General features: G+C 39.5%; 1 protein-coding gene across 2 annotated transcripts; it reads left to right on the top strand.

Moving 5' to 3' along the window:
- EIF2AK2 (eukaryotic translation initiation factor 2 alpha kinase 2) lies at positions 1–25,857 on the top strand. Of its 2 annotated transcripts, none has more exons than XM_027681608.1 (18): positions 1–334; positions 458–2,144; positions 2,717–5,826; positions 6,360–6,486; positions 9,739–9,853; positions 10,954–11,117; positions 11,918–12,020; positions 13,731–13,813; positions 14,748–14,832; positions 15,294–15,328; positions 15,507–15,641; positions 16,075–16,194; positions 17,449–17,556; positions 19,248–19,440; positions 21,290–21,415; positions 21,999–22,094; positions 25,564–25,626; positions 25,710–25,857. In XM_027681608.1, the coding sequence occupies exons 4-18, from the start codon at positions 6,383–6,385 to the stop codon at positions 25,827–25,829; spliced, it is 1,650 nt and encodes a 549-aa protein (XP_027537409.1). In that variant the 5' UTR covers positions 1–334; positions 458–2,144; positions 2,717–5,826; positions 6,360–6,382; the 3' UTR covers positions 25,830–25,857. The 2 variants fall into 2 exon arrangements, with proteins under 2 accessions (XP_027537409.1, XP_027537410.1); XM_027681609.1 differs by having other exon boundaries at positions 1–304; positions 25,710–25,829.

Below are 25,857 nucleotides of genomic sequence, written 5' to 3'. Positions count from 1 at the left end.
GGCCGCCCGGACCCGCCCCGGGCCCGCCCCTCGCGTCAGGCCCGAGGGGCGGTGCGGGAGGGGAGCGCGTTCCCCGCTGGGCGGCGGAGGGAGCTCGGCCCTCCTCGCCGGGATATTAGGGTTGAACTCACGCAAGGCCCCGGAATGGGCTGTGAGGAGACCCCGCCCAGATCCTGAGAGCTTGTGCGGGAAAGAAAAGGCTGCGGGAGCTCCGGTGCCCTGGGAGCTGCAGCGTAGAGGGAAAGGGACCCGTGGCGGGGCGGCGGCTGAGCCCGGGATTAGACTGCACCTGCCTGAGGAGGGAGTAGGAAAGAAAGAAAGGAAGGAGGGAGGGGTGAGCAGGTGTGCGGGACGCGTCAGTACCGCGGTCGCGGGTGTGGCGGGGGGTGGTGCCACGCCGTGGGGTTTTTGGTGTGTGGTTTGGTGTTTTGTTTGTTAATTTTTTTCCTCTGTTTAGGAATGCTCTCTGGGTGAGACAACGGACAGCTGGCATCTGATTGGAAAACACATGTTGAAATGCTGCCAGGGAACAGCTTTGCCGTGAAAGGATTCCTCCCGCGGCGCTTCCACCGGGGAAGGACTACGCGGTGGCTCTCGCTCCCGTTCCTTGCCTGTTCCCGGCGGTTGGCGGCAGCTCCGCTCCTTGTGCCGGCCCCGGAGATAGCGGCCTCCCTGGTTTCATACTCGCGGCTGCTGTCGCTGGAGAAGCCTGTTACCAGCCTTATAAAAGGTCACCAGCGAGGTCTCTACACGGTGTCGCTGGCGCGTGGCGCCCAAAGATGCCGAAGTCGCGCTTCGGAGCATTCCGTGCACGGGCGTTGGTGAACAGGGAGCTGCACGAGGGAGAAGGAGAACACACGTGAGAGATTCGATTCATTTCACCTTTCCCGGCTTCCCTGTTGCCTTCTGGAGCGTGTTGTCCCGCAGAGTCATCTGCAGGCAAAGCAAGCCGCAGCACCAGGATTGAATCATCCATAAACAAATGTTCGTGATAAAGCCAAAGTCCGTAACTCCACTATTTGGGGAACTGGCATGATAATAAAATATTTGAGGTTCCAAAGGTCAATATTTTCTGGAGCAAATGAGTTGGAAAGGCATTCAGATGAAGGCCTGAACGGCTTGGTAGGAAGTTTTTTAAGTGTATGTACCAAATGCTGTTCCAGAATAGATCATTTTCCCCAATTAAGCAGGCTCGATTGCTCAAGTAATATTCCAATTGTTCTTTGACAACGTTTTGATAAACACAATATCTTTTTTGATCAACCAGCAAGCAAATTTTGTTAATTTGATTGGTATGTAATATTGCTAATGTTGATTAGGTGTTAATAACTAAGTGCAATTAGCAAAGCTGGAGGAAGCTTTGTTTCTTACCAGAGAAACTGAAAGTTCACCTTTAGGTCACTTTCAGTTCTGCAAACTGCACCTTGGATAGTAATCTCCTTTTCTGATAAAAGATGTTGAGTCACACACAAGGCCAAAATAAACTGCTCTTTAGGGCTTGGCATATGACAATTAGAATTAAAGAAGGCAAGCCTTTAAGGAGAGAAGGAGATTCTGAGAAGAAATAGAGATAGCTGAGGATTCTGTAGTTAAGGCAAAAGGAGGAATTTTAATAAAATTTCTCTAGTTGACTTTAATAAAATGCGCTACTTTCACTTGATAGAACAGAAAAGGTGTTAGGCATGTGGATTTCGTGTGCCTTTACTGAATCACTGTTGTGAGATCCTGGATCCGAATCTCATTCAATTATTGATGTGGGTCAGAACCAACTCACTGTGAGTGTGTGTGTGTGTGTGTGTGCATGTGGGGAAGGGCTGGGCCTGGGCCTGCAGATCCCTGGTAAGGCCTGCACATAAGGCCTGTGCTGAGGGCACAGGGCAAAGCCGGAAGGCAAGGCCTGCAGCCCATGCAGAGCACACAGCATCACTGAAGGCCCTGCAGTCGGGCTGTTAGTCAAGGCAGACCTGACTGGTAGCTCACCCACATTACACCCCTGCAGCCTGTGACTGGCCACAGCACAACTCACTCTAGCCTGGAAGGCACTGACTGGATATCCTGCCTGGGAGGGAAAACTGAACTCTATAAATACACGAGACTCCATATAGTCCCTCCTTCCCTCTGGTCTCTCCTGCAGCCTGAACCATGTGAGTTGGTAACAATTTTTTTACCTCTTCTCTTCCTTCTCTCTTCTCCCTCTCCAGCTGGCACCACGTGAATCATCGAATCTTGTCAGAAAATATTCTACTCTCCTTTGTCTCTCCTTTCTTTCTCTCTCTCTCTCTCTTTCTTTCTTTATTTATTCCTTCTAACCTGTTTTCTTTTACTCTTTTCCTTCTCTTGTGGGTAACTTAAAATCAATAAACTCCTTTTTACTAAAGCTGTTGAATGGATTGTTTAGTGAGTGTTTTCTGTGGAATGGGTCTTTGTGCTGAATGTTTTAGTGAAATGCTTTTTTTCTTAGTTGTATTTTACTCCTGTAAAAACCTTTTGCCAAAATATCCTATTTTTCTCACTAAATCAAAAAGAATTTCTCTCAGAGAAGAGCGTATGACTCTTTCTCTGGATGCTAATTAGAGGTTATAATGAACCAAAAGGCCTTTAAAAACTCTTAAATAAAAATGTAACTGCTCTGGTCGGTTTATAGCTTAATCCAGAGCGCAACAACTGTTTTTCAGAATTTACACAGAAGAGTGGTTAAGAATAGCTGGATTTCTAGGATTCTCTCTACTTAAGAAGATGGCATTTTTTTCAGAAAGCCCTGCATTGCAGTCAGTGAGCAGTGGATGCTATGTGCACCTTTGGGAAAAGGTACGTTTCCCTAAAATTAATGTTTGTGCTTTCTTTGAGTGTTGGTCAAAGAGGTCATAATTGTCATAAATGTCTTAAAGGATTTTATAAGGTATATATTTGATTAGAAGGTTTCAGTTATGGAATTGAAGGAGTTAAACCATGAATTATAGTTGTATTTTAAACTTTTTTATTTTCAGTTTTCTCATCAACTGACAGTGCATAGAAAACCTTTGTTTGCTTTGGAGTAGGACCGTAACTGTGAAATGTCCTTTTGTGTATGCTTGGAAAAGTCTCTGCAAGGTTGTTGAACTTCAGCCAGCTGTTTGCCATGCTGCATTTATTTGAACCCCCATGTTAGCCCACTAATGACAGCTCTATCTATCAGCAAGTGCATTACTTTCTCATTGTTCTTTCTGCAGGCTTGCTAGAGGCTGGAAATGCCTCACAGAAGCTCAGAGCCAGGAAAACAACAGTTATTGGAAACCTAAGTAGGAGACAAGCTGAAATACAAAGTGTTCTAGAAGCGAAAATGTAAGAATGCCATTTTGGTATCCTTAAACAAGCTCCATACATAGAATCAATAGAATTGCTCTAGGTGGCTTTTAACAAGGAAGAACATCATAAGCAGTTTCAAAGGAAACCAGTTTTGTCCATACATACAGAAATAATAACTTGTGAATTATGTGACTCATATCATGGTTTGTCCTTTTTTTTTTTCTTCCCCTACAAGATGATTATACTTAGAAGTTCTGTGTTTGGAACTCTCTGATTCCTTTTTTCTGCATCCCCACTGGTGTCTGAATGGGTTCCTTGTTGGTTTTGTGAGCACTGTGAGAGAGCAGGTGTACTTCCTGGGTGCCCAAGTCATTTCCTCATACTGAGGAAGACCTAAGGCTTACTGCTGTTTTCCATCTCTCCTCTACGGCCATCTGGTTTCTGCTGGAGAGAGACTTTGCAGGTGGGTGGAAATCAAAGCAGAGTTCCGTAGGTTTTGTATCTGGGTCGTCAGGAGCAGGTGCTGTGTGTGCACGGTGAAATGTATTTGCTCCATACTTTAGATCTTGCCTCTGGAAAGTAATCTTGAAGATTTTTCTTTCCAACTTCCACAGAACATATTATTAATTTGGTGGCTGATTTTTTTTCCTTTATCCCAGTAAGAATTTTACTATGAAGTGCCTTAATGTTTAGTGATACCTGTAATATGTTTCAAGTTTAATGTATTGAGGAATACTTGACATCCAGGTGGCTCAGCTTGCAAGCTGCAAATAGAAATGCAAACTGGGCTCTGAGTGGGAGCGCAAGATGAGGCTGTGAACTGCCAATGTTTGGGATAACAAAGGACACGAAGATGGCTTTGTCAGCATTTTGAAAACAAAGGAGATGAAGACAGGTGATGCCAGCAAGGCGGATAGACATGGAGAGGGGAGGCAGGAGGAGAAGACAGAGAAGGAAGAGCCAGACTGGTGTGCGGGGGAGACTGTGAGGGTATAAAAAAAGCCCAGGTGTTCTAGGCTCAGGGCTTGTTCTTGGAGGGACTGTCTTGAGTTGTTGTTGTGTTACTGTGCCAGGAATAAATTGCCTTGTGGAACGTCTTAGACTCTGCTGAGGGAAACCTGGGGTTGAACTGGTAAGGAAGTATGGTCTGTCTGTGTGTGAGAGGGGTGTGTAGGGGGTCAAATGGGATGCCCATCAGCTCTTTGGAGCCACCCACTGTGAAGGGCCTTTGGTCCCAGCAGTGAAAGTCTCTGGTTGTTGTAAGGGTGACTGCCAGTGAGTCTCGTCAATGATCAGACTGGGAAGTTTTATTAACAAATGAAGTGTTAAAAAATGAGAAATGAGAAACTGCTCTCGTGTTGGAGGAAGTTATCTGTTGACTTAAGTCAAAATAGAACTGTGTGAAGAAATCTGAGCAGGCTGAGTGGATTGACTAACAACATTCAGTTTGGATAAATGCAGACAATCCAGGCTGAAAGAAAAAATGCTTGTTACACTATTTTTTCCCTGCTTTTTAATATTTCTAAATTCAATATGTCCACTTTGGTGTCATCTCTATAAAGTGGAAAATTACCTGTTTAAAATCATCTCTTATCAATGTGGTGATGTACCACGTAAAAAAAATATTTTGAATTTTTTCTTTCTTAATTTACGTTAGTGATACAGCTTAATTTAGAGTAACTTGTGCTTCCTGATCACCTCATTAAAGAAGTATGCCAGATGTAGATTTGGATGGTTAGAAAAAGTGTTTAAGGGCTAAGGAAAAGCTTAAAATTATTGTGGAAAAATGGAATGGTATAAAAAATAAGATGCCTAAAATAACACTGAACCGAAAGCATAAGAGCTGAATTGAAAAATCAAAATTTATAAAGGGCAATACTTTTTATGTGCCATAACTATGGTTTGGATTTTATTTCTCTGGGAATCTGCTGAGGCTCTTGCAGTATTGCAGAGCAGTGGGATACTAATATGAACACCAAGAACGTCTGGATCTGTCGTTAAGTCTTTCACACTTCGTAAGGGATTGTCGGAAAATAAACTTCAGCTCAGTCAGACCCAATACAGGAATATAAGCGTTAATCGGCTAGTCAGAGAAGGAAAAGGGCCACTAAGAAAACATATTTGGATGTATTTGGGAGCAGCTGGGTGTGCCACTGCTCTCTGCTGTCCGTGTTGCTGAGCTGTAGTGTGTGGTTGCTGTAGCAGAAAAAGGCAGCAGCTAGTCAGGGAAGAAGGCCGGGGGGTCCCAGCACTGTGGGTGACACATCTTTGCGAAGCAGCTCGCTCTCCTTGCTGCCCTCGTTCCCCGGTGGCTTAGGAGCGCTGGGCAGAGCGAAGCTGGCGGAGGCTCCGCTCCGTGAGGCGCGGGCAGAGCGCGGCTTCTCGCGGCCTCGGGAAGGAGGGGCTCGGCCGCCCTTTCGGTTTCGTTTCCACCGGACCGGGCGGTGCTGCGGGAAACGAAACTTCGTGCCGCGGCGGGCTGGGCTGCACCGCTCCGGCTGCTGGAGCTGCGGGACCTGGAGCATCTGCCGCGGCTCGCAGGTAAACGGCGGGGACGGCAGGCAGGAGATCCGGCGGGTCCCACCGAGCGGGGCTGCCCGCACCACGGCGGGAGCGGCGCTGGCCCGAGGCTCTTGGCGGGCGGGAGCCAGAGTTCAGCTTTGGACAGTGAGGCTGAGCCTGCTCGTCATCGCGATTTGAAGAGGTATGTTCAAGTGCCGCTAGGCTCCCCTCTCAGGGAAGCGATTCTAGTTCTGGAGAAACGTAACAGATTATTCTACCCCCACAGAATTTGGTGAATGTTTCTGTCTTTTCCTCTCAAGAAATCTGCTAAGAAATCTTCTCTAATCACTAAGTTCTCCACTCTGCTTTCTAAAATTGTTATTCCAAGCAATGACTCTTCAAAAACTGTGACAGATCCACCATTTGAATTAGACATTCGAATTAGTTTTCTATGAACTTTGTTACTGGCACCAGTTTTCTACTTTACATCACAGTAATGATCTACTAGGAGTAGGGGCTGTCTCTATTCTATGCCTAGAGGCACAGACAAATCTTTGATTGTTACTTTGCAGAATCTATTTGAGATTGCGCCAAAATGGATCTTGAATATATGGAGAAGATCAACCATTACTGTCAAATAAATAAACTTACACTGCTTTATGACACTGCTGGGATGACCGGCCCATCTCACGATCCTGAGTAAGTTCACTATGCATGTCAGTAACCAGAAGGGCTCTTCCTGTGATGAACAAACTGGACAAAGCTCGCAGTCATAAAAGTTAATTTGCTGACAGAATATATGCAGCAAGAGAGCTGATTGAAACCATAGTGGTAGATGCATGGGGAGGACATCATGTGATAGAGTTTGGGAAGAAAACTGGTTTCAAAGGTGATAGCTCTTTTTCGTAAAGCAACAATAATGCACTTGTTACTAGTAACTGTATTTCGAGTATGTTATGCATCTGCCATAAAATCTCTCAGGAGGTGGGTTGGTTTGCAGCATGTATTTCAGTTTATGATTTATGCTAACTTACGTGCTTTGATTTCTCTTTAGTTTTACAAAGCATTGTTGATGCCTAACCATAAAGGTTGAGTGTATATTAAATGATTGTATACCAATGTGTTTAATGTGTAGTTTATTTTTGAACATCTGTTACAAGAAAAGGGTCTTTTACCTAAGAAGTTTTGTTTTCCCTTTGAGAGACAATTACAGGTGATGGAACATATTTTATTTTTTTAACACAAATATAATGTTTTGCAATTTTTTTGCTTGCCAAATATCATAGATACTCAAGATCTATAGTGTTTCCTTGTGTGATTTCTTTTTATTTTTTTGCTAGTTTGCATGAAGACAAGCCTTATGCTAATAACTGATATCTGTCTTTTAATGTCTTGCATGTTGTAGACACCCAGCACTGTCTACACAGACTTATTCTTAGACCTGACTATAGTCCCAGAATAAATTAAAGAGTATTATCTGTGTCTCAAATGTTAATCAGTTATCTTAATTTTTTTCCCCATGTGGCTCATGTAACTCAAAAAGTAACCCTTACTGCAGTAACGGCCACAGCTTTGGTCGCAGAGCTACATTTTTGTGCTTCGAAAGTCGCAGCATGTGACTGACAGAATTTATATACATTCCAAATCTATACTTTTTCATATTTTTCCATGTGCTCTGCTACATTCACAAATACAGTTCAGCCCATTGTGTGACAGTGGTATGCAGGAAAATCCTAGATAACCTGGGCTATTGCAAGGATACAGTGTAAAGTGTCTGGCTACAGTGATGCCTGCTGCAAACCTCCTTCAGTGCCCCGGTGATGCTCTTTCCCAGTGCTCTGCCTGCTAATGGGATGCGCTGGCCACTGCTGGTACTGAGCTGGCTCCCTAACTCTTTTGTGCTGTGTTTTATCTCATGTAGTTGTCTGAGACATGGTGCAGAGATAGCTGGTGCTGTAGCTGCTTCCACTACAATGTCTGACAGGGTCAGTGCTGAACACAGTGTAAGAAGGCTGAGAGAACCCAGGGTGGCCCAGTCCTGACTGGCTGCAAGCTTTCTTGGGCTAGAAATGCAGTGTGTGTAAAACTAGGCCAGTCCTGCCTAAACCTAGCAAATCTAGGAATTGCTTATTATCTCAGGGTTCATGGTGGATAATTGTTACTGTACATTTGGAACCAACTCGTAACGTTCATTCAGCTAATCCTCAACTCAGCTAATTAACTCATTGGTCATTGACTGCACATTTCTTCGGGCTGCTTAAACAAAAGGGTGAATTTTGGATGCAACATAATAACTGAATGCGTGTAGTATTCAGCATTTAGGTATGGGTTGACTAACAAACCTTTTCCTAAAGAATGATCTTTCTTTCATGTGTTTGTTCGTTTGTTTGTTTGCTGTTTCCTATGTGTAGAGTATATGGCACACTATCATGTGCCTTGTCCTACTGTTTGCCTCCTTAAGGTTTCTTGTTAAGCCTTGCTTACACAATGAGTGCAAGCACTATTCTGCATCTGCATTTCTTTCCACGCAAACATTTCATTAAAGGGAAGTGGAGAATTAAATTGGAATAATGGAAAAAGTGAATTCCTAAAGTCATTCCACTATCTGAGACAAATTATCCCACGGAGAAGCTTATGGTGTTATACCTGGACTGTTTTGTTGTGTGAATCCATCTTGTTGGCTGTGAGGATCTATACATTCCACTGCACTCTGAAGCACTGACTTACCCTGAGGCTCTAACGGTCACTTTAACTTGTTGCAAGTTTGTGCTGCTGCCAAAGGCAGAAATCTAGTTGTTTTATCCTCTGTTGCCTTTTGTGCAAAGGCAGTAGCAGAAACATTAGGGGATTTGCAGCTGCAGGACAGGTTGGATCCGGATAATGACTGATTCATGTAAGTCCAACCATTTCTTATTAGGGCACTGTGGGGGGTTGACCTCAGGCAGCAGCGAAACTCCCAGCCAGCCACTCACTCACTTCCTCCCAGTGGGACAGGGAAGAGAATCAGAAAGCTGAGAGGGAGAAAATCTTGTGGATCGAGATAGACAGTTTAACACCCTGACTTACTGGAAGGCCAGAGTGGGAAAAAAGAAAAAGATCTGTTGCTGTGCAAACACTGTTCAGCAACAGGTAAAACACTGTTATCAACCTTGTTTTAGTCCCAAATCCACAACATACCACCATTCCGGCTGCTCTGAAGAAAGTTAACTTCATCCCAGCCAGATCCACTACAGTTAGTCCTGAGCTGCATCAGACCCCCATTTTGACTCATGGAGTTGCTGTATGGGAAGCAGCACATGCACAGTTGTGCGATGGAGGGATGGAGCAGGAAGGGATCAGGACTTGAGTGTGGAAGGGCATGACAGGGTGGTGGGTTTTTGTTTGGTTGGTTTGGTTTTTTTTTGTTTTTCTTTGTTTTGTTTGCATTTTTTTTGTTTGCTTGTTTGTTGTTTGTGGCTGTCTTTAAATTCATCTCTTGCAAAGCACCAGACACAGTTTTTGCACTTACTAAGTAGTGTACATCACAGGGTATTAGAAGTGTCAAATCTGGTTCCATGAAATCAAGATCTTTCCTTTCTCTATAGTTTTGCAGTGCTGAGATGCGTCCTGGTGTTAGGGCCTCACAACTTTGCTTGTAAAAATACTGACCTCATGCACTCTCTTGCTTTTAAAAATTTAAATAATTTTGCTTTTAAAAAGCAACTAAGCAGGTAAACATACTGTTAGAACTAATAAAGTACATGCATTTGTGTCTAGGGAAGAAACACTTTAATATATTTATACTAAAGAATTATGATAATTAGGAGTTGGATATAATAAAAACACAGAAACAGTTCAATACCTCACAGTATATTATTGTAGATAATAAAACCAAAGTTTAATCTGAGAAGGTTATTAAGTATATATGAGGCAAAATGTAACAATGCTTTAGAAAAGTTTCCTTCATTGCAGGTTCACAATTGTGGTCAAACTAAATGATGTGGAATATGGTACAGGCACTGGTAAAAGTAAGAAAGAAGCAAAAAGAATAGCAGCAAAAAAAACATGGGAAATGATTGAGGAACAGGTGAGTAAATAGCAGGAGTAAGTTTTGGGGTTTTTTTTGGCTAGTAAAGGTTTCAGATGAATGTCTCAAAGTAGACTATTAATAAAATGTCTTTTTTTCTTTAATTTGGAAAAGTTTCCAATTACTTAAGTTATCTTTGTTCTGTCTTATTCAGCACTTTTCTACCTTTTACCGCTGAATTATTTTTCTTATTATTCTGCTACAGGGTTGTTATGTAATATTGTGAGTGTTTCCTCCTCTGTTGTTATTAGGAGGATGAGGAAATGTATTTGCCTTTGTTAAGCTGCCTTGGTGTATCCAGAGGGGACAGTGGTGCTTTTTCATCTAGAAAACTGTTCAGTAATTCAATGTCCTCAAAACATTTGCAGGGCATTGCCCAGTATGTCTGTTGCCACTTCACTAATGAAATTGCTTCCTTTCACTTGCTCTGATTCATCCTTATTTCCTTGTCATTATATTCTTTATGTTTTAGCTGTTTATATACTCTATCCTTGATTAAGTTGAGGTTTGAATTTTGCTCCCCAATTTTCTGACAAGTGTTTTGTGATGGCCATTCTTTTCTTTTTGACTCTCAATGCTTCTTAGCACTTTCTGAGAGAAATCTTTCCTTGCCTGTTTCCATATGGTTTTTATTGTGTCACCATCATTACTTTAACACAATTGCAGCATGTTTGCTAATATATTAATAATGCTGCTTAATCATGAGACAGCTGAAAAGTCCTGCTTTCTCCTCTTGTACATGCACAGGAGCATTTGCAACCTTTGCTAAATGGCAGTATCAGCAGCATCCTGACGCTATCCCTTCTTCACAGCTCATACCCTGTCTTTTCCTAAAAGAAGTGGGATGAGACATGGTGAGAGGTTGTTAAAGACATAGGTGTAGTACTTGCAAAACTGGATTTACATTTCTTTCAAAAAGTAATATTTTAGGGTTAGGATGTTTGTCCTTGGCCATGAGGGACTCCATGAATGCCAACCTGGGATTTCTTACAAGTATTTTGAAAAGCTGAGAAACCTTGCAGCTATATTAGATCTTGGGCATTGTTTATCTTAATGTATTTATTAAGCTTAAGTTTTTAAGTTACCTATTTTGTTTGCAGAGTCCTTCAAGTATGGGTGCTGCAGAATTAGCAACAACTCAAACAAACTCATCACCTGAACCAGACAGAGACTATGTCAGTCTACTGAATATTTTTGCACAAAAGGCACGGCTACAAGTTGATTATCCTGAAAGAACTCGTACTGGAGATGCCCATGCTCCTATGTAAGATGTACTTTGTCTTCCTACTTCCTTCTAAGACTTTGTTGTATTTACTAATGCTACCATTAGTTGTCTTCAGTCACGTTAGATGAATCTTTAGAAATACAAATTTAGAGCTGGTCTGGAGAGAATCCAATGGAGGGCCATTAGGGTGGTTAAGGGGTTGGAGGATATGCCATAGGAGGAGAGGCTAAGAGGACCGAGTTTGTTTAGCTGGGAGAAGAGATCGCATGATGATAAAATGGTAGTCAGTGCTGAAAATCATCAATTTTCTTGGTTGTAGCTCTGGCAACTTTGTGGACCTCTGGGTGTGTGTCTTGGAGACTTCTAGGAATCAAGTGCCAAGGAGACCATTTGTGTCTCTTTGTGTATGTATTGCAGTCAGTGAGTTGTAGAAATGTTCCAGTTAATAACAGGTGCAGGATGACAAAGAATATCTACATATTTTAAGTCTCTTGATAATATCTGCTGGAAAATTTGTCCTCTCTTATCCTGCAAAATCAGCCATTTTAAAACCTAAACTGCAGATATTTTGTGACAGAGTGTGTATGATATATTGCTTTGAGAAGCTCAGCCTTAAAAAGTGCTAAATAGTTACTCTCTAAAAGTGAGTTATCTTAAAGGTACATCAAATTAATTGTCTACCATTATTACTTAGATTAAATGTATATTGGGAATACTGTCCTGAAGATGTATATTTCAGATGTCCATTTTATGATGTCAATTGACTATAGTGTTTAAAATCATTGAATTAAGACTTGCCATATGGGATATAAAACTTGATTCCCTGTTGTATTTGACAGATTTTTTTGTAGCTGTACAATTAGTGGTCAGTTGTATGGAAGGGGCACTGGATCTACTGTAGCTGCTGCAAAACAAGCTGCTGCCAAACAAGCATTTGAGAAGGTAAATAAGAAAGGCTCTCTAACAGTATGTACTATATTTACTCTTAAGACAGAAGTTTAAATCTTGTATCTTTAATCTTGGAACAGATATCCTCATTGTATTTAAAAGCATATTCCATGGATTCCACTAAAGACGGAAACCACCTATATTTTGGTGTGTTGTTTGGGCTGCAGGATTCTGTTGGTAGAATTTGTTGTGTTTATCTATTCAATTGCTGGATTAAAAAAAATCTAGCAGTTGATATCTCTCTGTGTTTCCGAATATGGTCTCATTTGTTGGCATTCAAGGATCCATACGTATTAAAAATTTCTAAATCCCGACTAATATACCAGTTGTCTTCTGTGTGAAGTGCTGTTGAGCTGTCTGGCTATGAACATAAGTCTCTTACTGCCTTCTATTGGATCACAAATCTATTGTGAAATGTGAGAAAAGCAAAAGCAGGAGTCAGAATCAACAGGATTTGTCTTCCATGGTGTTCCAAGGCAGACTGTAGCGAATCATCTGCTGACATCATCCTCTGGAGAGCAGAGCTGTTGTCTTCATGCTGGCAATTGTTATTTCCACATGTGCAAAAAATTTATCAGAATTCCCATACTGATTCAAACCCACTTCTGAAATGCACAGAATATATGAACTAACTTAGATGAAGTGTATTTTAACTTGAAGGATGGCAGCGTGGGGGAGGGAAGAAATCTATTTTAAGTACTTTTAAAATTATTTGGCAGTTACTGTGAATTTTCAATGCTTCTTTTATTGTTGTTTTTAAGTTAACCATGTAATTAATGGCCCGTTATATTTCTAGGATTCTTTCTTAATATTTTCATGTGTTGCAAGCTCATGGACCTTTGCATTTAGATCAAAGTCTGAAATTTACTACCTCAAGCAGAACTCCTGTACCAATTAGTGTAAATTTGGGGTGGGTTGCTTTGGTTTGGTTTTAATTTTTATTAATTCTCAGTGATGTCTGTGTAACAAACAAAATGTAACTGGCAAAAAGTACTAAAAGTCCAATACTCCAAAGTTAAAAAAATAGGGGTTTTTTGTTGGCTATCATTGCAACATAAAGCCTGTGTTTTTGTTTCCATGATACCATGATGGAAAACCATGAAACAAACAAAAAAAATGGTTTGTTTACTTTTTGTCAGGTTATGGTCTGTATCAATTGTAGGTGTTGCTTTTAATGTTACTTTTATGCTCTTGGGACATGGGTGGAGGGAGGAGGCGAAAGAACCTCTAATAAGTGTTTGGAATATTTTTTTTTTTTGTAGTCAACCTCAACTTAGTTTTACAGATTTTGCAGTGTTTTCATGCTGAAGACATTGAATGGCAATTTGTGCTCAGATTTTCAGTTCTGCTGTTTACATTTATCAAAGCCTATGTATATCACATAGGCATATGCATATGCAACAAACAATGAAAACATTTGCTTTTCATCTTCTACTCTTGCCCTGGTTTTAAACAGAATCCAGACTCTACTTCTGTAAATGTTTCTGTATAGTATGATCACTGTGACAGAGCCCTGTGTTTCCTTTCTCTGGGTGGAAATTGGGTAGATGCCTTTCTTCTTCAGGGCTTTGAATGTTCAGTGCAGTTAAAAACTTCCACTAAGGACCTTGTAATCTTCCCTCTCCCCTCTCTGAATGGCAACTTTTGCACTAGGGATTTTCTTATGTGATTTTGTTAGACATTTTTGGCTTTTCTTTTTTTCAGGTGCAAACTGAAAAATCTAGTGGCAATTCAACGTTTAGCAAACATAGTAATTCCTCTCAAGTGCCAACTCAGTCTGATTCGAAGTAAGTTGGGTTCACTGCTGATGTGATAACAAAATGTATTTACTAATCATCTTAGAGGGTTGTGTGATCTAATTCCAAATAAAATATGTCATAGTTTGTTTTATTGCAGTATAAAGCCATTTAATTTGAATTTATATTCCTTAAACTTCAGAGCAAAATTTGTTGTACTCATGCAATTTTATTTGAGTCTATATGGGTGAACTTATAATAATTTTAGAGCTTTCTGATATATTTATATTTTGCCATGAGTAGTTCTTTCAGAATAATTTTTACTATGATGTAAATGTATTAACCTACCTCATTCAGTAGCATTATTTCATGCCATTTTAACACTCATTTTCCTATTGTGACACAATTGTGAACTCAGTATAATTCAATTTCAGTACTTTCCTGTGCTCCATATTGTTCTTTCTGCTCTCTCTTTTTTTTTTTTTTTAATCCTAATTTCCACCAAAGGGAAAAATTTGCTTAGTGAGAGAAAATGAACATACATAAAGTTTCATTTGTGATTTGGGAACCTTATGTCAAGCCTTTTGTGTCCAGTGGTTTGGCTGCAGTGCCACTACCCCTTCTTTTATGTTCTTTGTACATATCTGATTGCTTTATAGTTGCACAATGTTAGAGGTGGCTATACTACCTTGAAATAAATATCTTTAACCTATTTAAGGATATAATAGAATATATAACTTATGGATATTTAGATGTCATAGAATCGTATAACATAGAAATATAGGAGTATATTACAAAGTGGTGTTACTTCTGTAGGTTTCCAGTAGGAAGTTTAGTAGTTTAAATCAGTCATGATTGTTAATACTTTCTTAGGTTTCGCTTTTAAAAAACTATGTAAATGTTGGCACTACTTCTTTTCTTGTGGCAATTTTATTTATGATTGTGTTACTTTCGCCTAAAAATAGTCCACTATTTTTCAATATAGCAGTATTTCCTTTGAAGACTCAGCTCCAATGTTGGTAGAAAAAATGAAAGACATGGCAGTATGTGAAAAGCTTTCACCTTCTCAGGTATAGTATGAAAATGGTCTTCCTCCTAATTACATTTTAGACCTTGAATAGGGTAAGCTTCTTGTCAGAATGTAACATCAGTTTGTTCTTTTATCCTTTAATCACTAGAAAACACACGTGCATTTTTCCTAAAAATATTCAGTAAATTCTTACTGTTAATCGTTAGTCATTTGCTTCTGTTCTGTGGACTCAGTTCATGTACTGTTGAAGAAATGGGCAGTATTCCCAAGAAAGAGGATCAAACTAAGCTCAATTTTTTCTGTGGGAACAATGATAAAGTTACACATAGCATACGTGAAAAAATTAAAGCTGAGATACGGCTTCATTCTTATTACATTGTTTACCTAAGGTATGAACATATTTATAGGCAATTCCTAGATACATTCTCAGACACGTTTTAAGCCAACTGTAGTGAAAATATTCAGGTTATCTCAGTCAGGCTTTTTTCTCTTTCCATGTAGAGAAATGCACAGAGTTCTGCCCTGAAGTCCAAAAGGTATGTGTTTATTTCTAGGTATGTGTTTATTGCTATTTCCTGTAAACTATATTTCAGATCGTTTTGGTGTTTCTGTATTTAGTAAAGAAATGTCACTATTGGGAGGTACATTTCTTTTCTTGTCACATGTTAGAAAAATGGCTCATTATAAATAATTTTGCTTTTATCCTTTTTACAGAAAATTGGCAGCTAATTTTCCTAATGTAAGAAAAGAGGAAGAGAACAAAAATATGTCAGATTCAGATGAAAGTTTGCCAGATGTGGACACGAATACCAGAAAAGGGAATGGAAATCCACACACTGTTGATAAAACGTAAGAAGGATTTGTTTTTTTAATAATATTTGTATGGCAATTACAGTATGTAAGGATCTAGATTTGTTCCTTTATTTATGATACAAGGAGGGAAAATACTGCTGTAAAAAGAAATTTCAAAGAAAATTGGTGTTTGCTTTCTTTTTTTCCCCCCGGAAATTTCAAATCTAGCATAGAAACTGGCATGCAATGGTATTTAATACTCATGGCCAAACATCATTTGTATGAATATGTGAGAGAGTAATCACCCAACATGCTTGCAAGGGTCAGTTTCCCTTGTTTGTTTAATCTTCAAGACTATGATTTAGACCTGTAGATTTGTCAAGTGATTCCTGTAGAATTATATTTCAGCAGATGTGTTGTATCTGTCAGGATTATTTTTACATCCCGTAAATTTAATATTAAACATGATTGTGCTTTTTTTTTTTTTAAGATTTCTTAATAATTTTAAAAATATAGAGCCTATTGGTGAAGGTGGTTTTGGGAATGTTTTCAAGGCAAGATCAAAGTGCGATAAGACAACCTATGCAATCAAACGAGTTGAATTCACAAAGTACGTACTGTATATTTACTTCTGCTTTTTATTTTAGGACAACCTTAATCAATATTTTAATACTTTATTTTCTCTCTTTAACAATCCTAGAAGCATTTAAGCAATTTTCATTATTAATTGTCTATTCTTTCTGGAAAACTGTTTTCTTTATTTCTAAGTGACGCTGAAAATGGCATACAACTTTGTTAATTTTTGCATGTACTGGGATAATTTCTGCTGGAGCTGTAAAAATGTAGATTGGTTAAGTTCTACTTTCCCTGGAAGCACTAGTGCTTTGGTTGTTAATACTGAAAATGTGTTTGAAGAAAACTTGCTGGTTAGTAAAACATTGAAAAGAGCACTGTTTCTTTTGATATGTTACATGGAAAATTTACATATCAGTAATGCATAACAACTACAACTAAGGAAAATAGAGAAAAATCCAAGTAATAAGTTTTGTGGTTTGTAGTTGGAAAATGTTTTATATACTATCCATGTAGTCATTATTCTCACACTGTGTTACTTGTTCTTTATAAATCTCAACAGAGAATGATGATCTTAATCTTTTAAGGTAATTATTTGTAACTCGTATCTAGTGGAATATTTTATCAGCAGCTGAAAAAATTAATTTCTTTTAGGCAATCCATTGAAAAAAATTTCAAGTTGTCGGAGATACTTGTCCTTAAATTGTGTGATGTGTACACTTCCCTTCAGATTGTTGTGTTCTTTGCAAATATATGTTATTTTAATTGGTATTTCAATCCTGAGAACTATACTAAAAACATTCAACTGATTCCTCAAGTGACGACTGCTGGTCTGCTTATGGGTTTGAACTTGCTTCACTAGGTAATGTTACAACAACAACTGCAGGGCTAATTTAGTAATAGTTCTTCATGAGTATTTATACTGACTTCTCTCTATATAGACAAACTTCATAGAGGTAAAAACAAAACATAGTTGTTTGCTTTATTGTGTTTGGTGACCTAATGTTATTATGCATTGCAACCATCTGCTTTTTTTGAGTGGAGATTTAATTTCTAATATGGTGAAAACATTTTTGTACTTTGAATAACTGAGCAGATAAAAGAAAACCCACTGAATTCCGCACGATGATTTTGAACTTTGAACCTTTATGAAGGCAAATAATATACTTTGTTTCTAAATTAATGTAAAACTGTATACTGCTACTTGATATCCTGTCTTTTATTTAACTTAGTATTACATTGTAATAGGGAAATGCCTTTTTTTTTTTATTCCTTCCTCTCCTCCTAATAGGAATGTAAGGCGTGAAGCAGAAGGACTTGCAAAACTTAAACATGAAAACATAGTGCGGTATCATTGCAGCTGGAAAGGGTACGACCATATAACTAATCGAGATGCAAGGTAACAACAAAATACTAGTTTGAACTTACACACTTGTTTGTCATAGTGAATTTTATTTTGTAAAAAGAAAGGCTGATGATTGGTTACCAGTTATTGTACAAGTATAAATGCATACACATGCTTATATACTTACTGCTAGCAAAAAAGGCACAGTACTTTCCAGCAGCAGGCTGTATAGAATTAAGTGTATTTATACCTTCTTTTGCTTGATTAAAAAGATACATTATGTAATGTTATATTTCTCTTCTCTCTTAACATATGGAACTTAGTGAATATATAGAGGAGAGTAAGAATGCAGAACTCAAAATTTGGGGCAAGAATTAACAACAGAAACTAAAGACTCTTTGACAGCTGGCTGCCTAATTCCCGATCAGAAGCTTCCTTTTTGTAATAAGTACTGGTCAGACAATAGCTCTTATAGATTTAATTATTTCTCTTAAGTTAGCATTTTAACCATGATGCCTGAAACAGTTTTGGTTGTTTAGAACAGAAATACAAAATGAAGTGCTTTTTAATTTAGAGGTAGTCTTTCAACACTAAGACTTCTGGGAAGACTGCGGTGAGAGTTTTACTTGTAAGTTAGACTATTAACTTTACAAAGCTTCTGCGGGAAGCTTTTTTTTCACTAGCTGTAAATTCATACCCTTCAGATGGGTTGCCTGGAGCATTTACCTGGAGCCATAAAATATTAATGCATTCAAAACTATTATTGGCATAATATCTCTCCAGTGTGCCCAGTAAATGAGAAATAAAATGGAGGAAAAAAGTCTCATGTTAAAACCCAATCATTAATATGTTGGAGCTTCAATATCATGTATGTATTTTACAGTGAACAGTTATTGTGTCGAAGACAGAAAAAAAATAGTACTCAGAGCTGAGGTCCCAGCCTGGAATTAGTACCCTGACCTCCAGGCTAGAGAGTCCCAAGCCACCTAATGTTTGTTCTTTCAGTGCCTCAGGCAGCTTTATTCCAGGGTACTCAGACCACACAGTGCACATAGGAAAAAGTGGTGCCTGCTCCTCCTCATATTGTCCTTCCCCTTATCAGCTCCAGCCTATCCCATGCGCTGATAGTGAGGGAACTCTTCTGAAAAGTGTGAGGCTGTCAGGGGGGTGAATATCTTTCATCTAGATTTCCAGCTCTCAGAAGGGTTTCTCTAGCAGTGTGATGTCAAAGATGGTCCCTGCACTATGTTCTTGACAGGACAGTCAGAAAGAATGTGATCATTCTGGGTAGGAGAGGAAGGCTGGCTGATGCTGTGTTTGTTGTGTGGAATAGAGAATATCTACCAGGGACTTGCAGCAGTTCCTACACGGCAAGATGGGAGCCAAGGACAGAGCTATTTCTTCCTGTATAAGACATGCCTCTAGGTATGAGTGAAATAGAACTTGGGCACTCTGAAAACTTTCAGTGTGAACTAGGAAGCAAGCAAAACATTAGGAGTATTCCAGGGGTAGGTAGGAACTGAGCAGGGATTCTTTGGTTTGCAGTCCTATTTATTTATATCTAATCCATATTGGTCTAGGGTCTTTTTTAAAATTAAGGGATTTGCAGATTTTGTTTTGGGGAACTCCAAAAATAATTATTAGCAAAAATGCTTTTTTAAAGAAGAGGAATCTGAAGATCACTGATGACTTAGCAACAATTGTATCTTGCCAATTTTAATATGGTATGTAATTTTCTTTTGAAGCCTGAATTCCGACAAAACAACTCGCTGTCTTTTCATCCAAATGGAATTCTGTGAACGAGGGACCTTGGAAAAGTGGATTGGAGAGAATAGAGAAGACCAAAACTATCATGAAATGGCACAAAACAAATTTTTACAAATAATGAAAGGAGTGGAATATATTCATTCTGAAAAGTTAATTCATCGAGACCTCAAGGTAAGTAGGATAGGTAATTAAAAAAAACAAACCTGAAAAAAGAAGATACTACTTATTGGAATTTTAAAAAAATGTTAAATTGTTGTAGTCTTTGTTCACTCTGTTATGTACCCTAGCAGTGTGCCTCTTCAGATATCGCTAGTGATTAATTCTTTTTCAGCAACTGGCTGAACCTCAGCCTAAAATCAAAAGGTAAACTGGAGGATCTTGGAATGCAATAGTTCAAAAAATCAGTAGTCCTCAGTTAACAGGCACTTTCAGTGTGTTACTGGGTCACAAGACTGCCTATGGGAAAAAGAAAAGTTGAGTCTAGGAAGTTTGCTCTTGCCATTATTTAAAGGGATAGTTTATCTGTGCTGTGCTTGGTAACAACATACTCTAGTTGCTTTTGTCCCATGTATGCATATAAATATTTGAATGCTACAATTCTGGATAGAATTTCATTCTCTACATGTGCACCTTCATAAGAAGATTTTATTTCAATATGAAGATTATAAGGACAAAGCCCTCAGGGCTTTAATATGGCATATCCCAGAATCAAAGCTGCAGGATAGGTTCAAGCTGATATTAACATCATTTGTGCCTGTTAGGAACAGAGCCTTTAAATAGTGTAGCCAGGTATAGGTACTGTATTAAATATGTCTGGGCATGGTTGGACTTGAATAGAACAACTGCATCGGGCATTCTTCACACAAAGATCTCTTCCTGTTGAATATTAAGTATCTCCTGGCCTCACGGTCCATTGGAGCCTCTTTGAGTAAAAGATAGCATGAGGCTATTTGGTTTTGTTTTAAAAACATTCTGAAGTGTAGTTTCTTGATCTTCTTTGGGAAACTTCATTGAAACATATACAGGTCTATTTTTAGTTGTTTATCACTTTGTGTTCTAGTTTAGGCTGAGATGGAGTTAATATTTTTTCAGTAGGTGGTACGGTGCTGTGTTCTGGATTCAGGATGAGAATAATGTTGATAACCTAGCCAGGACAGGTGACCCAAACTGCCCAACAGGATATTCCACACCATAGAATGTCATGCCAAGTATATAAACTGGGGGAGGTGGAAGAGGGGCCTATCTGGGTTTGTGGAAGGGGTCTGGCATCAGTCAACAGGTAGTGAGCAATTGCATTGTGCATCACTTGTTTTTCCTTGTTTTATTTTGGCTTTGTATCCTTTTATTATCATTATTATTATTTACTATTATTATTATTATATTTTACTTTTGTTTCCATAATTAAACTGTTCTTAACACAGTCTAAAAGCTTTACTTTTGATTCTCTCCCTCATTTCACTGTGGGCATGGGGAGTGAGTGAGCGGCTGCATGATGCTTAGTTGCCAACTGGGTGTAAGCCATGACACTTTGTCAAATTTAAAAAAGGAAAGTTCAATGGAAATGCAAAAGTGATACTCCGAGACACCTGTAGTAAGCCTTAACTCTGCAATTGACTTAGTACAGATGATCCTGCTGTGCCTAGGAGAAACTCTGCTTTGAGTGGAATTCCATTAGTGAACCTAAATACTTTTCCAAGTCTATCAAATCCCAGGGCTAGGACTGAAGACTGAAAAGCACTTCTGGATATAAAATATTATATGCACAATGTATTTGAAGAGTATTAAATGAGACTTATGACTGAGCTAGTAGAAAAAAAGGTGCAGGCACTCCAGAATATACTACTTGAAATTTAGTTTGTGTTTTTGAAACTTAATTTAGCTTTGTTCTGTTTCCCACCCCATCAGTTTCTTAATGCTGTTTTCTGTGAACAATTATCAAATTTTGTGGGGAACACTTCTGTGGCTGATTATGCTTGATGATAAACCTTGCTCTTTTTTTTTTTAATATTAATATATATAGCCTCCGAATATATTCATATCACATGATGATAAAATAAAAATAGGTGACTTCGGCCTTGTGACTTCTATGGCATATGAGACTCTGACTGAGAACATAGGAACAAAATCATATATGGCACCAGAACAGGTAATTATCCTGCTATATTAGTGTCTCTGTAATTAGATTTGAACTATAAAGTCAGCACTGGATGTTCTCAATCCTAATCTCAGTATTAAAGCAAGTTGCCTAAAGTTCCCTGTTATGACTGTTTATGAGGATAACTGTATTCTGGAGAACGCTGTGTGCCAGTGTGGTAGTGTTTTTTCTCTCTGGGCTAACCTGCAGTCTGACACTGCATGCTGTAAGGAATGCTTTTGCAAAACCAGGCTGCCAGGCATATGTACTTAAATTTTAATTTAGGACCTCTGTTAAGGTCCTAAATTTGAGTGGCATTTGAGTCCTTCTATTTGTTTCATTATTTGTCACAGGGCAATATTGGCATGCTTTATCTATATAGGTTTGTAGAAGTAAATTTCTGTGTGTTTAAGGCAATACAATAGTCACTACTTAGGTCTGCGGCAGAAAGAGTTCATGACTTATAAGGATATTGAGTAGGGCCAGTCCTGTAGCATTGGGGTGGAAATTTCTGCTGACTTCAAATTTTGCTTTAGGAAGTGCTGCTGTACAGTTGGATTTGATGCCCTTATTGTTCTGGTTCTTATCTTTCTAGTTCGGGGACAGATATGGAAAGGAAGTAGATATTTATGCACTGGGACTAATTTGGTTTGAAATTCTTTCAGCATTCACTAATCATGAGAAAAATGAGGTATGTAATCTTTAAATTTAAAAAAGAACTCTGATATTGTTTTGCCTTGCTGCTGATCACATGTTGATTGCACACTAGAAGGAATCTGTGTATCTAGAGTAGAGTCTCCATTTACATTTTCCTCCTTAATTCATTTCCATAAGGCCTGTAAGTCCTCACACCTTAGTTGAAATATCATAACTGAAGAAATATTACAGTTTATTTCTCCTGTGTCCTGTTACCTATACATTAAAGCCTGAGCATGCTAAAGATTAATGTCAAGCTAAAAAATATATTGTTTCTTATAAATCTGTTTGATCAGAAAATTGAAGCAGATGTTTTCTAATTTTAGAAAATAAAAATTATGAATAGGTGAGTTTTGTCTCTGCCTACGGTGGATTGGGGAGAAAGGGGGAGACCTCCAGGCCTTATGCTGCTTGCCCCATTACCTGTGAGGTGAATGCTCTTCCCCCCACCCCTGCACGTGGCCCGGTGACCCCGCAAGGAGCACACACAGACCACCAGGGAGGGATGGACGAAAGAGGAAGTTTATTGAGGGATGGGGGCTTATATAGCCCTTGGGAGGGTCAAAGGGGACCAATCACAAGTTCAGGGTCACACAGAAAAAACCATCAGGTAAGGGGTCAACAACCAATAAGGAAGGGGTTAACAAAGGACCAATGGGAGCACCTTGGGACATCTTCCCAGGACACCTTGTGTGGGAGACAATAGCTTCACAGGGGGTGTCTGGAAGAGGGAGACAGTGACACTGCAGAAAATACACAAACATGTTGAAACATGTTTAAACTACAGTAAAAACTTCTGTTTCCATAAGGTTAGAGCTGTTTTCCTCACCAGCCCATCGACAGGACTTTTTCCATCCTGCATACGGCAAATCCATTGCCACATCTGCCATGCTTGTCTTCACTGCACAGTGGAGTAAGAACAAGGTTTCCGCCAAGGCAAAACACTTGCAGTTTTCCAAAATGAAAATGAAAGTGGAATACGTAGCTTTAAGTGAAAAAGATGTTACTTCAAAAAGAAACTCAGTGTTACTTAAGCTTTTTTTTGAAAAGGTATCTTTTATGCATCTCGAGTTTTTTATAGCTACTTTGTACATTATTATTGTAACAGCTCATATACACAAACCTAAATGTTTGTAGGACAGTGATGTAGCTGCTGGGTGTCTTGTCTAATGTAACAGTGGCCAGAACAAGAAGGCTTTGAACACTGTTAGCCGGATCCTTTTACCAGTATAAGAAAATCATACCAGTGTGTCTTTTCAAGCTGGTTCTATTCAGCCACTTGCAGTACTTCCTAAGATACTTCGTTCCTGCTCACAGCTGACTGCAAATGCATGCACAGTCCCATGGTATTTACAGTTGGAAAGGCATTATTTCCCTAAGTATTGAAATCTTGAGCTCTGTAGGCAGGTACATGGATGGAAAGTCTAGGATGGTCTTCAGCTGCTCCACTAGCTTAGAAAGTAATTTCACTTAATGGAGCATGATAAACTTCCAGCTGGCAAGCCCTGCTGAAAGAACATCATGTTGATGATTATTTTGTGTTGAGTAACTGGTTCAGCTGATGATCCCCAGCAGGTAGGGTCACAGGCTTAAAGCTACTGCTGAAGAGTAGGGAAAAAGCTTGGAAATTTATGGGAGCTGTTGTTTTACTGGATACTGGTTGTAAGGGCTTGGTACACCAGGGTCACAGGATCCACAAGTCTAGCTAATGATTCAGGATGCACAGCTAAGTGTAAGAACAAAACTGTCATCTTCAGGCAGACATTACACTAGTTAACAACAAATGAATTAAGTAGACTGCTCTTTTTACCCAGGAAGCTACATCATGGCAGAAACACAAAATGGGTTAGGTTGGTATGGACCATTACAGCTCACCTAGTACAACCTATCTGCTCAAGCAGGGTCTCCTAGAGCATGTTACTCGGGCTTATGTCCACAATATCTCCAGTGAGGGAGACTCCATAACCTCTCTGAGCAATCTGTTTCGGTGCTTGGTCACCTGCACAGTAAAGAAATTCTTTCCTCATGTTCATGTGGGATTTCCTGTGCATCAGTTTCTGTCTGCTGCCTCTTGCCCTATTGCTCAGCACCACTGAGAAGAACCTGGCTCCATTCTCTTGACACCCTCCCTTTAGATACTTATAGACATTGAGGAGATCCCCTCTCAGTCATCTCTTCTGGAGGCTGAACAGGCACAGGTGCCTCCATCTTTCCTAGAGTCCCTAATTATGTTACCCTCCATGGGAACCCACTCCAGAGCTCCCTATCTCCTTTGTACTGAGGATGTCCGAACTGTACAAGGCACTCCAGATATGCCTCACCAGGGCTGAATAGAGGGGAAGGCACCTCCCCTGACCTGCTGGCAATGCTCTTCCTAATGCACCCCAGGATACCATTGGCCTTCTTGGCCACCAGGGCACACTGCTGGCTCAGGGACAGCTTGTTGTCCACCAGGACCCCCAGGTCCTCTGCAGAGCTGCTTTCCAGCAGGTCAGCACCCAGCCTGTACTGGTGTCTGGGGTTATTCCTCCCAGGCGCAGGACCCTGAATTTGCCTTTGTTGAATTTTAGAAGGTTCTTCCCTGCCCATCTCCCCAACATGTCAAGGTCTTTCTGAAGGGCTGCATAGCCCTCTGGGGTATGGGCCAGTCCCTCCAGCTTTGTGTCATCAGCAACCTTGCTGAGGAGACATCTGCCCCTCCATCCCACTCACTGACGAACAAGTTAAACAATACTGGACCCAGTATCCACCAGTATCCCAGTCCCTGTAGTCCCCCAACTAGACCCTCTGCCACTGTGCACTATACTGTGGAATCTGCCGTTTAGCCAGTTCTCAATCCACCTCACCATCCACTCATCCAGCCTGCAATTCCTGAGCTTGCCTCTGAGGATGTTGTGACAGACAGTGTCGTACAGGAAAAAAAAAAAGTTACCCAAACCCGGTTTCTAAAGCATGTAATTAGAAATCCTCTACATGTTAGCTGCTTTGAACTCCACATGGCATTTTTGGCAGTGACATACTTCGGTTCAGTGTGTGGTACTGAACATGGAAGCACACCTGCTTGGCTTGCAAACAGTAACATCCAAAGTAGGAAATTCAGTTGTCTTGCTTTTTTCTTTTCTTTCAATGTGGTTAGATGATATAAATCCACTACTTTTAAATTAAGGAAAGAAGGATAACGGTTCTGAAATAGAGAGGACTGCTGAAACAAACACATCATTGTAGAGTGCAAAGCTTTTAAGCTTAGAAAGGAACAATAGTTGATGAAAAGGCCATAAAACCAAAACAATGTACAACTAAATGGAAGAAACTTTCAAACTGTTTACAGTTACTTTTTGAAGACTTACTTTCTTGTAGATTTTTGGTTTCCTAATTACTTCAGTAAACTATATGGGTCATAAGGTAGACATGCAAAGTATAATAAAAGAAAGCATACTGAAACTGTTCTCTTTTATGAATTTCAGGTATGGCCTTCTGTTAGACAAGGTCATTTTCCAGGGAGTTTCACCAACCAATTTCCACTGAAGGTATGGGATTTTAATAAATTATTTTAAATAGTTTATTTACTAAAAAAAAAAATACACCTATTGACATTTAAATTTTTTTGCAGGCATCCATAATCAAAAAGATGCTTTCAAGAGACCCTTTCAAGAGACCCTCTGCAACTCAAATACTTGATCTTGTTAAGTCTCTTGATAAAGAGAAGTCGCTTAAAAATAATACTCATTAAATGCCCTTTTAAAAGGCTTTCAGACTCT

Source organism: Neopelma chrysocephalum, unplaced genomic scaffold (genome assembly GCF_003984885.1).
Source record: "Neopelma chrysocephalum unplaced genomic scaffold, ASM398488v2 Primary Assembly neopelma1_61, whole genome shotgun sequence".
In the NCBI taxonomy this organism is placed as follows: domain Eukaryota; kingdom Metazoa; phylum Chordata; class Aves; order Passeriformes; family Pipridae; genus Neopelma; species Neopelma chrysocephalum.
This window is presented reverse-complemented; position numbering and strand designations above follow the sequence as displayed.

Coding starts and splice junctions, on each gene's coding strand:
- EIF2AK2 (XM_027681608.1), top strand. CDS start 6,383: ATGGATCTTGAATATATGGAGAAGATCAACCATTACTGTCAAATAAAT. Junction 14,833..15,293: donor AAAAGCTTTCACCTTCTCAG/GTATAGTATGAA, acceptor CTTTCCATGTAG/AGAAATGCACAGAGTTCTGC. Junction 25,627..25,709: donor CCAACCAATTTCCACTGAAG/GTATGGGATTTT, acceptor ATTTTTTTGCAG/GCATCCATAATCAAAAAGAT.